General features: G+C 38.5%; 1 protein-coding gene across 2 annotated transcripts in view; it reads right to left on the bottom strand.

Moving 5' to 3' along the window:
• The window catches only part of calcr (calcitonin receptor), a 277,357-nt gene that overhangs the window by 87,239 nt on the left and 175,378 nt on the right, over positions 1-14,740 (bottom strand). For both annotated transcript variants that reach the window (XM_087987149.1, XM_087987150.1), the window contains exon 10: positions 8,335-8,461. In XM_087987149.1, the coding sequence (XP_087843275.1) occupies positions 8,335-8,461 (127 nt within the window). The remainder of the gene's footprint in view (positions 1-8,334; positions 8,462-14,740) is intronic.

Raw genomic sequence — 14,740 nt, 5'->3', positions numbered from 1 at the left:
GTTGTATAATAAAAGTGATACTAATTGCTCTCGTTCCCCAAAATGCTAATGATTACTTTGTAATCATTAACAGTGATCGAGTTTTACGAGGATGAAATTGATCTTCAGAAGTTGCATTAAATACCTGACATTGGCTTGATAGACCATTTCACATGCCTTTATTACGACTGCAACAGAAATTAAAATTCCTTAACATCAGCTTTGTGCTCCCACCTAAGTTCATAGGAACCCCAAGTATCTTACACATTGATCATTTACCCTCTTCCTATTGTTTTGCATTGTAAATTAAATAACAGACTTGTTTTGGTGTGTTCACCTGCTTCGGTTTCTACTATGATATTGATGTGAAATTTCCTGCAATGGTGGCTTTGCTGATAAATGACCTACACGAACCCATTGTGAACTTCAATCCTCCAGCAGCCTCCTTACGCTGAAATTTCCTGGGAAATGATGCGAATACTCCCCAGCCAACGCAGTAATGCAGCCACGGTCCAATCAAAAACTTTCAGTTGATTTCTAAAGTTTACATGAAGGATCTCTGGATTTTGAGTACTTTTTTTATCCAGTTGCCATAGCATTTGATTTTTAAAATTATATTGAAGCTGAACATGGATCTACAGGCTTTCTTTGGAAATGAGAAAAAAATGGACAGCAAGTTAATTGAAAAGCATTAGAATATAAGAAATCATGAGTAGAGTGGAACATTGCGTGCCAACATTATTTTATCATTTAATACAATCATGGCTTATCTTCTACTTTAGTTTCATCTTCCTTGGATTACTTGTGGGAAATGGTAAAGTTCCTCATTTATTGGTCATCCTGCCAGGCCCAATGGAGGCATCCAACAAGGTCTACCCCCAGATTAACTTTCCCCATGTTCCTGGAAGTACGCAGCTGCAGGAGGAAGAGCAGGTTACATGTGTGTGCTATTGCCACTAAGTGTGTAAGTAATGGACATTGAGGTTGGGGCTTGGATAAGGAGACTATCATCTGGTGAGGCTGGAGCCCACGTCCTGAACTGTTATAAATTATCCTTTCTCCCATTCCCATCTCATTTAAATCTGTATCGGAGAAATGGGTGCATGACAAACTGCTGCTGTTGTCAGAATCTGATGCCAATGACCCATTTCACTAAATCCTGAATCGTGTTCCTTTCTTCGTATTCAGGAGCAAACTCTCAAAACAGCTCTCAGAGAGCAGGGAAGAATTGTCTCTCTACCTTACCCTTTGAGACACAAGACAGAATGTTCCCAGGCTGCACAGAGGTGGGTTCGGGGTACGCAGGGTGTGACCTATTTCAGGGTACCAATACTTTTCATAATCAGAATTCTTGATGCTGAATGACTCTCATTCTATTGATGTGCTGTATCAAAGAACAAAGAACAATGCAGTATTGGAACAGACCTTTCGGCCCGCCAATCCTGCACCAATACATTTTACCCTTCCATACTAAAACTGTCTTCACTGACAGGATTAATATCCCTCTATTCCCTTCCTATTCATGTCTTCGTTCAAATGTTTCTTCAATGTTGCTATTGGTGTCTGCTTCCACCACCTCCTCCGGCAGTGTGCTCCTTTGTGTGAAAAACATGCCTTGCACACTCTTTTAAATGTACTTCCCGCAATTTGAACCTGTGTTTCCTAGTGATTGACCCCTCCACCCTGGGAAAAAGCCATATACTTTCCACTCTATCCATGCCATTCACAATCTTAGAAACTTTTATCAGGTCACCCCTCAACTTCCTGTGTTCCAGTGAAAGCATTGCCAGTCTATCCAACCTTTCTTCATACTCGAATGATAGTCAATTTTTTTTGACAACTTGTTAAGGTTAAATTTATGGGGTCAACTATTACATGGATATTACTTTTGAAGGGCTGAAATTCATGCTTGTCAAAATTCATACCATATCATTAGCAGAAGCCCAAATGATCTCTGAATGAATACAAATAAAGGAATTATGGTAATTCTGAAAACCCGGAGCACAGCACAACAGCCAGTGGACTGAAAAACTGGGAGTGGAGTGGAACAACAGGCAGACTGGAAAGCTGAAGCGGGAAGTGGGCACACTGACTCATAAACGTTGATCCATTATCTGTGACGAATTAGGATCGACTTTTACATGAGATATATGGAAAATCCCAGATTATTTGGCCAAAAATAGGGGGTCGAAACTTACATGAGATAGACTATTACTTGAGTATATATGGTAGCTAAAGTCCCCCATACCAGGCAACATCCTGGTAAACATTTTTTGTAACCTCTCCAAAGCATCCACATCCTTCCATTAGTGTGGTGACCAAAAGTGTATGCGATATTCCAAGTAGACCTAACTAAAGTTCTACAAAGCTGCAGCATAACTTGTCTATCCTTATACTCAATGCCCCTTCCAATGAAGATAAGCAAGCCATAAGCCTTTTTTACTACCTTATTTACCCGTGATGCCATATTCAGTGATCTTTGGACCTGCACACCCAGATCCTTCTGCATATCAATATTCCAAAGGGTTCTGTCATTCACTGTATAATTTCCCATCTGTACTTGACCTTCCAAAATGCACCACTTCACATTTGGAAGATTAAACTTCATCATCCATCTTTCTGCCCATGCCTCCAATTGAGCTGTATTCTCTGACAATCCTCCTCATTATCCGCAACTCCATCGATCTTTGTATCATCCGTTTACTTACTAATTATACCAGCCACAGTTTCCTCCAAATCATTTATTAGATCAGGAACAGAAGATATCCCAGCACTGAGCCCTATGGAACACCACCAGTCACAACCCTCCATTCCAAAAAGCACTACTATTCTCTGTCTCCTATGACTAAGCCAGCCCTGTATCCATCTTGCCAGCTCACTCCTGATACCATATGATTTCACCTTTTGCACTATTCTGCCATGAGGGACCTTGTTAAAGGCTTTACTGAAGTCCATGTAGACAACATCAACTGCTTTTCCCTCATCAATCACCTTCGTCACCTCTTCAAAAAACTCAAACAATTTAGCAAGGCACGACCTCCCCCATACAAAATCATTATGCTTTTCACTAATATGTCCATCTGCTTCTAAATGCTTATAGATCTTGGCCCTGGAAATCTTTTCCAATAATTTCCTGACCACTGACATGAGGCTCACAGGCCTGTAATATCCTGGGTTATCCCTGTTACCCGTTTTAAACACTGGGGCAACATTACCTATTCTCCAGTCCTCTGGGACCTTTCCTGAGCACAAGGAGGATACAAACATGTCTGTCAATACTCCAGCAATTTGTTCTGTTGGCTCACTCAATATCCTGGGATAGATCCTATCAGAATCCGGGGACTTATCTATTTTAATACTTTTTAAAATGCACACCTCTTCCTTTTTAGTCATAACTTGACTTGAAAATTCGACACTCCTTTCCTGAGATCATCCTCCACCAATTCCTCAACTTTGGTGAATACCAATACAAAGTATTCATTTAAGGCCTCACCAACTCTTCTGGTTCACACATAGATTCCCTCCTTTCTCCTTGACTGGGCCAACCCTTTCCTTGACTACCCTCTTACTTTTTATATATGTATAAAAAGCATTGGGACTCTCCTTAATCCTTAAGGAGAATCCCAAGGATTTTTATTCAAAACTATCCATGCCTGGATTCCTGAAAGACCATCCGCTCATCAGTGAAGAGATACCCATTTATCCCCAGCAGCCAGTCTGATGGCTCAGTTGCAGCAAGTGGAATATTGAGAACTGCCACAGAATGAAAGCAACTTGCTAACTGCCATGAATCAGATATAATTGTGCATAGCCAAAGGCAAAGTCACTAGAGACCCAGAGGACCATTGGGCTGCTCTTTCATCAGAGAGATGATTTCTTGTGGTTTAGCCTGAGGGTCACCATGGATGTAGGTTTGTTCGCTGAGCTGGAAGGTTCATGTTCAGACATTTCATCACCATACTAGGTAACATCTTTAGTGAGCCTCCGGACAAAACTTCCTCCGAAGCCTCACTGAAGATGTTACCTAATATGGTGATGAAATGTCGGAACATGAACCTTCCAGCTCAGTGAGCAAACCTACATCCAGAACCTCAACCTGAGCTACAAATCTTCTCAAAACTCGCTGAAGGTCACCATGCCTGAGCGAAGGAAGTCCTCATGGTAACCTCAGTTGGTGTGGGAATTGAATCCATGCTGTTGGCATCACTCTGCTGGCCGTCTGTAGGCACTCAAGTTGAATATTGATCAGACATGTTGGTGAGAATGCAGAAATGCATGCATGTGGCATTGTAAACGCAGAAATAAATGAGAAAAATTTCAGAGTTCTCTTGTTCTGCTTGTCAGCCCCCATAGTTACTGCAAAGAATTGTTGATGTCTTTCACAAAAAAAACTAATTAATGCTGCTGACATCACCAGATATATTTGGAAAGACCCAGAGGCATAAACATTTTGAGTCACTGATGTTTACTGCCACACTCATGCCCTGATGTTGGGCTTCAATTCTTGCTGCAAAATTGCCTTTTTTCGACATATCAAAGGTTATTGTAACCTTATTGTTATGGTACAATACCTGACTAAAACTATAATAAATGTGACCAAAAACTGTCCTATGAATCTAAAATGACAATACTGCTTGTGAAAACTGCTCAACAATTATCCCATATGATTTCCAGGGCCGTTTCAGGAAGTGTTTGCAGTGTGCGTAGACTTTGCTTTAACAAAAGGTTCCCAATTCAGCTAGAGGACCTCTGCTAGCTGATTTAAATAATGCCCACATTGATTTCATATAGTATTCAGAGAAACCCAACAAGTTTCCAAAACAAAGTGCCATTTGAAACAATTTCTGTTAGAAACAATGTGTGCAACAAGATTCCACCTTATGATGCTCAATTTGGACCTGGAAACTGTTCAATACATAGACCAATTGGCACATCTGCTAGTTTGATAAAGCTGGTATCTAGCACAACTCTATTTATTCCAGGGTATCTGTGAATCATCAATATTGATTTGTTTTATACCAAAAAAGATTGTTGCTTTTATTTTAGTCGAATAATTTTCACACAATGCTCGAACCTTCTGCATCACTACGTGTATACAAGTATATACATTTACTTGTAAATTATTTGTGATTAAACAGTATTGTTCTCAAAACCATCTTCCCCAAAATGAGAGATATATTTATTTGCCTTTAGGGAATTAAATTATTTACTTAAGCTTTCATATGAACAAAACAATAGGAAGCTAAAGATTAACAAGATGTATCAGAGTTTGAGCACTGTTGATGCAAGCAACCAAACTGGTAAGAATAAATGGAATTTGTCACTGCCTCTGTTTTATATAGGCATCAGCTATTATAATAAATGTTTACTTGCTTTGGCATAGATTTTGGCAAAAAGACATAAACCTAACAGAAAATTTGGTTTGAAATATTAATTGATCTAACTCATTTACACTGTAATGTCCTTGAACCTTCCTGTTTGACTAAATCCACATGTCATAGATGCCCCATTACTATTTTGCAATTTTTCAGGAAATTCCATACAACGTTTTCAACCATTTTAGAAGTACGGAATAACAAAAAAATACTGATGACAAGTTTACAAATTCACTTCAGACATTTTTGTTGCCTCTGGTGCTATTTATTTTAGTAGAGTACTGAAATCGCTCATTTTAAATTCCAGACTTTGCTGTGTGAACTCATTTCATTCAACACAAATGTATTGATCAGTTTACTAAAACAATGCATTGAAAAATCAATAAATAGCAATAAGAAGAATCTTGAATCAAAAATAGAATTTGGATAAGGTGATTTCTACTCAAAAACATACTTGGGTTAGGAAAACCAAGGCAGTAAATATGACCCAAAAGAATTGTAAAACAAAACAGTTGGAAATAAAATTTGAAAGTGATTAGAGAAGAAGGGGTTAAACAAAGTGAGCCGCAGTGTTAAGTAGAGGATGATATTAGTTTATTTAGTTATTTTGTAAAATATATTTTATTGACAAGTAGTAATGCTCCAGCAACAGTAGATCCAGATTTTCAAAATCCCGAAGAATCAGATAGCGCATCCTCATGAACCTCATTTCACATTTTTGTGGAAGTGGGTTTCTGGAAATCCTGGACTTCATGGCTGTGGAGTTTCGGTAAATTGGATTTTGGTATCCCTTGCTGTCTGTAACTGGAGTGTGTTCAGCAGACCAGCTTGGAGCAGGCCTGTTTCAGTGAACTAATTTTAGATAGCCAGGGTCATGTGCTATCTGAGATCTAGGAGACATTTCTTTGTAAACGGCTACCACTGTTAATTTTGATTCATTCTGCCCTCATGATCTGCCATGGATCTGAATGATTTGATTACAAACTATCATTCACTTCCCTCAGAATATCATGCTGCTGGTGCCCTCAGTAAGATGGAGACTGAGGGATGAATCTTACATTTTTTTGGCTATTTGTGAGCTGTGTTGAGTTCTTTCGAGGAATTCCTACCACAAGATGCAGCACGAATTGTCATTGTATTTTATAAAATACATGTCAATAATTACTTACTCTAACCCTGTGGTATCTCTCACATCTAATTCTAGCTACCATTCCCAAATATTCAATCGATTATCGCCAAAAGATCATCATCCCTTGCACCCATTCCATCTTTAAAAGCCTGTTAAGTACCCAGGTAAGTATTATCTGTCTGGAGCTGCCCTGCATGGCTCTGAAATTTGAGCTGGATATGGAAAACAAGGGAAATTGATGTCCCTTTCTGGTCAAGGCATCTGAACAACTTTAAAGGCAGTTAGATTTCACCCAGTGTAAGTAACTAAAGATAAAAGAAACTAATAAAACAGGTAGAAGGAATCCAAACATACCTTTAGAGATGAATTGTTGTATTTAATTGTAAACTTTAAAGCTTATTAAAACCTGTGAGCTTTAAACATTTGTGATTAAAACTGAAGAGGTAATAATTAAAGTAGAACACAGGTTCTTCCCTTAACTTTTTAAATCAGGTTTTACGTTCCTTCTTTGGTTTAATGAATTGATCATGTTCTGCTGTAATCCATCATATAGCAGGGTGACCACAATTACATGCAGTATTCCAAAAGTGTAAAGATAAAATATAGGTCACAATGTTAAGTTGAATCACTAATGCATTTTCAGTAACAATTATGTGTTTAGTCGTATACTTCATGATTAAGTTAAGCCATGTTACTACCTAACAATTGTAAATTTAAGATTATATTTGTATTTGGACTGGCTTCAATTTTTTAGATCAGGTATATATGTTTAAGGATTAGGGTTATAAGTCTATGGGGACCAAGCAGAGGATATGAGTTGTGTTGTTCACACAGGTGCATATGAACTAGAGTAGGAGTAGGCCAAGTCCCCATTTGAGCCACCTCTGCCATTTAATAAGGTCATGGCTGATTTGAGTACACCCTTGAATCCACCTATCCCTGATAACTTTTCACCCCCTCGCTTAAAAAAAAATCTACATCTGTGAAATGAACATTCAAAGACTTTTCTTCCACCACCATTTGAAGACAAGAGTTTCAAAATCTCTGAATGGTAACATCATCACTAGAAATACAATGCAGCTATGAACACGTAAGTGGACCAAATCAAACTCTAAGTCCAGCAAAGATTTCAGGGCAATAGAGTTGATGTAGCCACTTTATGGAACAAAAATATCCATGTTGCAGCAATGATTAAATTGCTCAAAGACTACCAAAGGATCTCAATGCCAAATTAAGCAATTTCCAATGATTAGACTATGACAAAAACACAAATTTCCATTAAGAGAATGCAAATGTTGTTCCAATAACAGTTGTAAACCATGAGATGGTAAGGAAAGTGAAACTTGGTGAAATTACAATTTCCAGTGAAGTAGTACTGAGCAAACCGATAGATCCAGGCTGACTAATTCCTGGATCCAGGTAGTTTGTGAAAAGGGAAATCATGTTTAACCATTCAAAGGAGTAACATGTGCTGTACATGAATGGGAGCCTATAGGTGCATTGTTCTTGGATTTCTAGAAGGCATTTGACAAGTTTCATGTAAAAGCTTATTGCGCAAAATGGGAACTCAGCAGAGATAAAAATTGATTTGCTGTCAGAAAGGAGAGTTTATGCATAATTTGAAAGAAACAGATTATGCTGAAGAAGCTCAGCAAATCTGGCAGCATCTGCAGAGTGAGAAACAGAGTTAAGGTTTTCTGTCTGATATGCATGCTGCCAGAGATAGTGAGTTTCTTCAGCACTCTCCAAGTTTGTTTAAGATTTCAAAAGCAGTTAAACACAAAGTTGAAGTCAAAGCTACATTATATTTTTGATTCACATGAAACACTCTCAGATTTTATCAGTACTTACAGGATTTTTGGAAACTACCTCCTTGTCATTGGCCACGACCATAAGTTGGATAAGTGTAAAGACTGAGTTAAATACGTAGGACACAAATAAATTCTTATGGAGAGTTATCCTCTGACAGCTGAGGCTCCTAGAAAACATTACAGCAGAAGTTGATGATTAGTGGCACGTATTCAGGTTCTGTAGGAATATTTTAGTTATTCAGAAAGTAACTACAACTACCATGTTATTCTTGGTTTATAAGCCCTTAAAATCCACAGGTGAACTCTTTTTCATCTTTGTCCAGATAATAGGTTTGTTTCATAGCCACAGAGCACATCATGTTGATTAAGACTTTTGACTTTCATACCTTCGTGAAGCACAGAGGGGAGCCTGAATGGCTTTTCCTCCACGGAAATTTACTCCCTGTAATTAATCTCCAGGACAGTAAAGGGAAGAATCCTATCTGAGAGACCCATCGCAGGCTGACTGCCATCTGTCAGTGTCAGAAAATACAACTACAAACTGGGTTAACAGACCAGCTTCACAATCTTTTTATCTTGCACACCACTAGAGATAATGGAACAAAAGACAAAACTGGAGGGTGAGTTTGGATAACAGTCTATCACAAAATTTGAATCTTCCAGAACATTACAGCAGACTTTGAGCAATTCATGCCAGTCTCCCAATTTGTATTTGCATAACTTCGTTGCACAAAATTCACCTAATCATTTGGTGACTGTTTTATCAAACCAAAAATGGAATTATCAGTTGTAATGAAAAGGTCCTGCATGCTTTGTGCTAAATTTAACTAAGTGATTTAACATTCTATGCTTAATATGTTGTGGTAGTCTGTAGTGGTCACTTAAAGACAATTGGTTTAGGTTTGAAAACCCCTCTTGAATGATTGCAAACAGGCAGAATCAATGGAAATGCACTGTGATTATAAACTCCGCCTGAGGCTGTAGCCGCTTTTGTTGGCAAGGCCATTTTCCAACACATATTTTGAGTTCAAGATCATAGAAACTTTACTTATGCTCAATGGGACTTTCGTATGAAATCTGTTATGTTGATTGGATCGACCTTGAGTAATTGTATCAGAAATGCCTGGATTCTCTAAAGTGTTAGCCACATATTTCATCTATTAAGTAATAAGTATTTGAATTAACCTGCTCAGACATGTTAGAATAGTGGTTTTCCGCAATGTACTGAGACAAAGTGAGAAATATGCTGAGAAGTATTTGGGGAACAATGTCACTCTATCGATTTCAAGCAACCCTATCACGGGGATGGGAGCACGGACAGCTCCCAGCGTCTGAGGTCCATGGCACCATTACACAGTATGTAAGCTGGTGAGTATTCACCTTTGGCCTTTGCCTTAACATTGAAAAGGTTATGTACTGCTATGTTAGAACATGTCTCTGGATCAGGTAGGACTTGAACCCAGATCTTCTGTCCCAGTGGTAGAGACACTACCACTCTGTCACAAGGCCATGCAAACAAATCCAAATCAGGCTGTTTAAAATGACCCATGTCTGGGGAAGGTGGGACTTGAATCCAGATATTCTAGCCCATACATAGGGATGCTACCACTGCACCACAGAACCTTCCTATTTAATTACAGGGTTTATCTCATCAGATCCATTAGACTAATAATTTTCAATTGTTTTTCTTTCATTGTACTGGAGTGTCCTTGGTCCTCTCCAGCAACTGTCTTTGAAGCAATCTGGCCCAGAAACTGTAAAAGCAATAACAGATGGTGTTAAGCTGATAGCTGGAAATGTCTTTGTGTCTGTTCCTTCAATTGTGAAAATATTCCTCAGGGTCAGCTAATTCAGAGTGTATCCCTCGCCATGGAAGAAAGCATCTTTTTGTTTTGGAATTTGGAAGATAAGTCACACTTCTTTAATCTAAAGTGACAGCGTCAAAATAAATGTTAATATATTCGAATAGAATTATTTTCAAAAGGATTGAATTGATCAAATAACCATAGCATTAAGAGAAGGTCAAGTTGGTTTTGAAAGCTTGAGGATTGCTTACAATGGAACATTAAACACCCAGCAAATAATCGTTTGCGATTTGATTGTTTAACAAGGAATTGCAGCATGAAACAGTACATATTTTTTCAGTTGTGTAAATTCCTCTTTTGCATCATCCCTCATGTTCACAGGTTAATATTTTCACTTAAGCCTTTTTGTTAGCCAAATCTGGGATGTTCATTGGACAAATGAAAAGAAAAACGTTCAAAGTCCTTTAAGTATTTATTATTCTGCTCCATGTGAGATTGCGGGATTACTTTGTCAGTATAATCAGTTCTGCCATAGCGCGGGTTTCTTCCACGCGAATTGGCTATAATGAGATTGAAGAATTTAGACCATTATTTGCAGAACACAAACTTTCCTTATCTATATTGGTTATAATGCGATTCTAGCCTCATCAGTTTAAATGGTGCAGTTTTTGCGCAATTTTCTTCTAATGCAGCATCGCACGGGAAGGGAACTATTGCATTATATCCAAATAACCTGTATTCTGTTTCATTTGATCACAGGTTAAATAAAATACTTTTAACATGGCAGGAAAGACAATAATATGCTCAAAATATATGTGTGGAGAAATAACTCAGCATTGCTGTGGATTAAAGTCACAGTGTATGGAAAGAATTCATTGGTATATTTCTGTGATAGCAAATAATTGAATAATTTTTTTCTAAACTATTTACATATGGACCAGATCAATTTATTAAAAATATGCTGACTGGGCTAAATATTAGATATAGGTATCAGTGTTACAATGCACTATTACCAAGCAGGTTGAGAGAGACAGGACATAAGATTTGTGCCGTCTGCTTGTCACCATGATTTTGGCATATATCCCAATGCTAAATCTGCTGCTGGTTGGCGCACATCAGCAGGGGACCTCAGCATGGTTGATGGAAGTTGCAGCTAAACTATTCCCTTTAAAGTGGAAGATGCAGCAGCCTATTGATCCTTCAGCGAAAAAAATAAGGACATCAGTGGAGCAGGGAACCAAAGAGAAAGCTCTCATGTTGTCTGCTGCAACACTGGATGCTTTAGTCCAGGTGGTCAAATCAGAGAGATGATGCTTCCATAGGGATTAGGTGGCCTTTAAAGGGATTGCAAAAGAAATGGGAGATACCAGGAAACTGGGAGCAGGAGTAGGCCATTCAGCCCCATGAGCTTACTCCACCATCCAAGATGGTCATATGGATATATCCTCATATACCACTGATGGCAGGACAATCCTAGATTCTTTTGATGAAAAGTCATTGAAATGTTAACTCTGTTTTCTTTCAGATGCTGCTAGACCTGTTGAATTTCGCCTGCAATTTCTGGTTTTGGTTTGGACTTACACTGGGGCTGAATTCACGAGAACTTTGAAGGAAGTGAGGGGATCTGATTAAAATGTGTAAGATCCTAACAGGTCTGGGCAGACCAGATGCAGGGAGATATTGTCTCTGGTTGGCGAGTTTAGAACCAGGGGCCTCAGTCTCAAGATACTATGTACGCAATTTAGGACTGAGATGAGGAAATATTTCTTCACTGAAAGGGTAGTGAACCTCTTGAATGCTTTACTGCAGGAGGCTATGGAGGCCAAATCACTGGATTTTTCAAGAAAGAGACAGCAAATTTTTCAGATTTTAAAGGCGTCAGTGTATGGGTATATCAGGATATGAGAAGAAAACAGGTACATGGCACTGAGGTAGAGGATCAGTCATGATCATGCTGACTGAAGGAGCAGCCTTGCAGGGCTGAATGACATAGTCCTGCTCACAGTGTCTTTGTCTTTATTTCCTTGAGCAACGACCCAATCTGAAAACATAAAGCTATGGTGCCAGCTGATGATAATACCAGGCAAGTCAGATCCCGGAGTGAAACCTAGCTTCACAGACCCATTGTTTCAAGTTTTCTTTTTGTTTATTTTGGAGGTCAATCATTGAAAAATTTCATAAGATGCTGACAATGCAATATTAATAAAAGGACATAAAGGTTAATTGTACAAAAAAAACACACAAACTAGATTACACTTTACAAGGATGATTGGAATGAACTCATGACAAATATTAGAGAGAAAGGTTTAACCTTTTTACCCCAACAATAACCATACAGGCAGTCAAACTTCAGTGGAGGGTTACTCCAGTGACAGTCCTTGCTTGGCTAGCAGGGTTGGAATCAGTTTGCTTTTCAGTAAGGTTCTGTGCATTCTCTCATTGCTTTTCTTTTCATTTAATGTCCCTCTGAGACCTTTAAACTTGCTGTTGGCTCAGCTCACTATTATTACTGAAGATGGGATCCTCAAACCTTTATCTTGAACAGCCTTTTAGGATGCCTCCCCCTCTGCCACTTCCACAGCCTTTTGCTTCTCGAGTTTTCTTCTAAGAAGTCAGGAATTTTCCATCTGCTGTGACCCTTTTGGAGATTGCTAAACTAACAATACCTCTGGAGTTATAGGCTTTTTTCTCTCTGAATGAACCTCTGTCCGACCGTGACACCATTCTCTCTTTCAATCTGTAAGTCAGCAATGATCTCTCCGAGGATCCTGCTAGTTATTTATAAAAATCACATGATTTCTCGGATACACTGTCTATGTCTCACTGTTCTAAATGATATTCTTACTTTATAAAAAAGAAAATCAGACTTTGGCTGTTGCCTGGGATGGAGCAGTTTAGTTACAAAGAGAGGTTGTAAATGTGGGTTGCTTTCTTTGGAACAGAGAAGGCTGAAAAGGGGCCTGACTGAGATGGATAAGATTTTGAGGGGCATAGAAAGGGTAGATAGAAACCCTTGGTTGCAGTGTTAATATCAAGTGGTCAGTGTTTTAAGGTGAAAGGAAGGAGGCTTAGAGGGGTTTGAGGGGATTTGCGGACAGTTATTTTCACCCAGAATGCGGTGGGAATCTAGAATATATTGCCTGAGAGGGAGCTGGGAAACCTCACAACCTCTGAAAGATACTGATGAGCACTTGAATGGGCCATTCACTGGAAAGTGGAAATATTTATCTTAAGGGTAGCTTTTTGTTGGTGCAGACCTGATAGCTCAAATGACCTATTCTCTACTGAATGATTCCATAATTCACAGAACTGAAAACTAAAATCAATTTTTCCTTCTCCTTAGAAATAACATTTTTCAAACGCAATGTCAAACCTTCGTGGTAAAAGTTATAAACTATAAGGCTCTTTTAATTCAGGTCACCTTAACTCTCTCCTTCTGCGGTTTTGATTTCTGATATTCCAAGCCTTACTGCCTAGTTAGACACTGTGGACCTATCATAATGAATGTATACAAGTCATGTCTGACCAAAAAGTACCATTGCTTGATCTGACACCTGTAGCCACTAACTATTAGCCTGGTGTGTCAGCATGTACTGAGATGCTGGGCACAAGGGCTCCACCCAGGTCAGGAGTAAATAATAGTGACATGTGCCAGCTCACAGGAAAATAAAACATTACCTAAGAATATCACAATCTGGTATTGGTCAGCCTAACAAATTCATGTGGTTACCTTTCTCTTATGCTGGAGTGGGAAGCTAATGATGTCTCTGGAGGTCAGTAGCCAAGGATGCACATGGAAATTATTCAAGAAAGGAATTCCAATTTATTGAGAATCAGATCTTATTTACACTGAATGTTTCCTCAGAACTTTAAATGAATGAGGTAAAATGAATAACAGAGTGGTTGAATACAGTATAGTTGCCATGGCCTTGATGGATTGATTAATCTTTTCAAGTCTAGTTTGAGTCACTCTCATTTCCGTTATATTAGAGGCAGATCTTGATTTGTGTGATATAGTAATTCTGCAGCTTCTTTCACATTTCCTCCCTCTTTTATTTCTGTGGTCCTTAATATGAAGCAGGGAGATGTAAAATTAGCTGCTGATTTGCTATCATCCATTTTGTAAATAGTGCAAAATCAAACCACCCTCCTAAGCTTAAGGCTTCTAAACTCTACAAGAGACTTGGGCATCGAATGTAGGCTGATAAGTTACTGCAGAATTGAGAGGGTGCTGCATGGTTAGAGATATTGTCCTTCACATGAGATGTCAGCCCTGTCAATCTCTTCAAGTGGATGTAAAATTCCTATAATACTATTTGAAGAAAAACTGGCCAATTCCTCTACTATAATTCATCTTATATACCATAACCATTATCAGGAATTAAAACAAAAGATAATTATTTATTATTTGATCCTTATCCAAATTAAATTGCAGCATTTGCAAGGAATGCAATAATGAGTAAACCTTAAATGCATTTCATTACCTGTGAAGTGCTTTGAGAGGTCACAAGAATGTATTGGCCTGACTTTTCTTCATCATTGGATGTTTCATGCTTTTAAGAATATGCCGTTTTATACGGCAGATGTGCTTTTCCACCCTTTCCACTTGTAACTCGTACAAACATCAACTTTCAAGATGTT

Source organism: Chiloscyllium plagiosum, unplaced genomic scaffold (assembly GCF_037043375.1).
Source record: "Chiloscyllium plagiosum isolate Xiang-an unplaced genomic scaffold, Cpla_swu_hap1 HiC_scaffold_5, whole genome shotgun sequence".
NCBI lineage: Eukaryota > Metazoa > Chordata > Chondrichthyes > Orectolobiformes > Hemiscylliidae > Chiloscyllium > Chiloscyllium plagiosum.
Note: the sequence above shows the minus strand (reverse complement) of the source record. Positions and strands in the feature narration are given on the sequence as shown.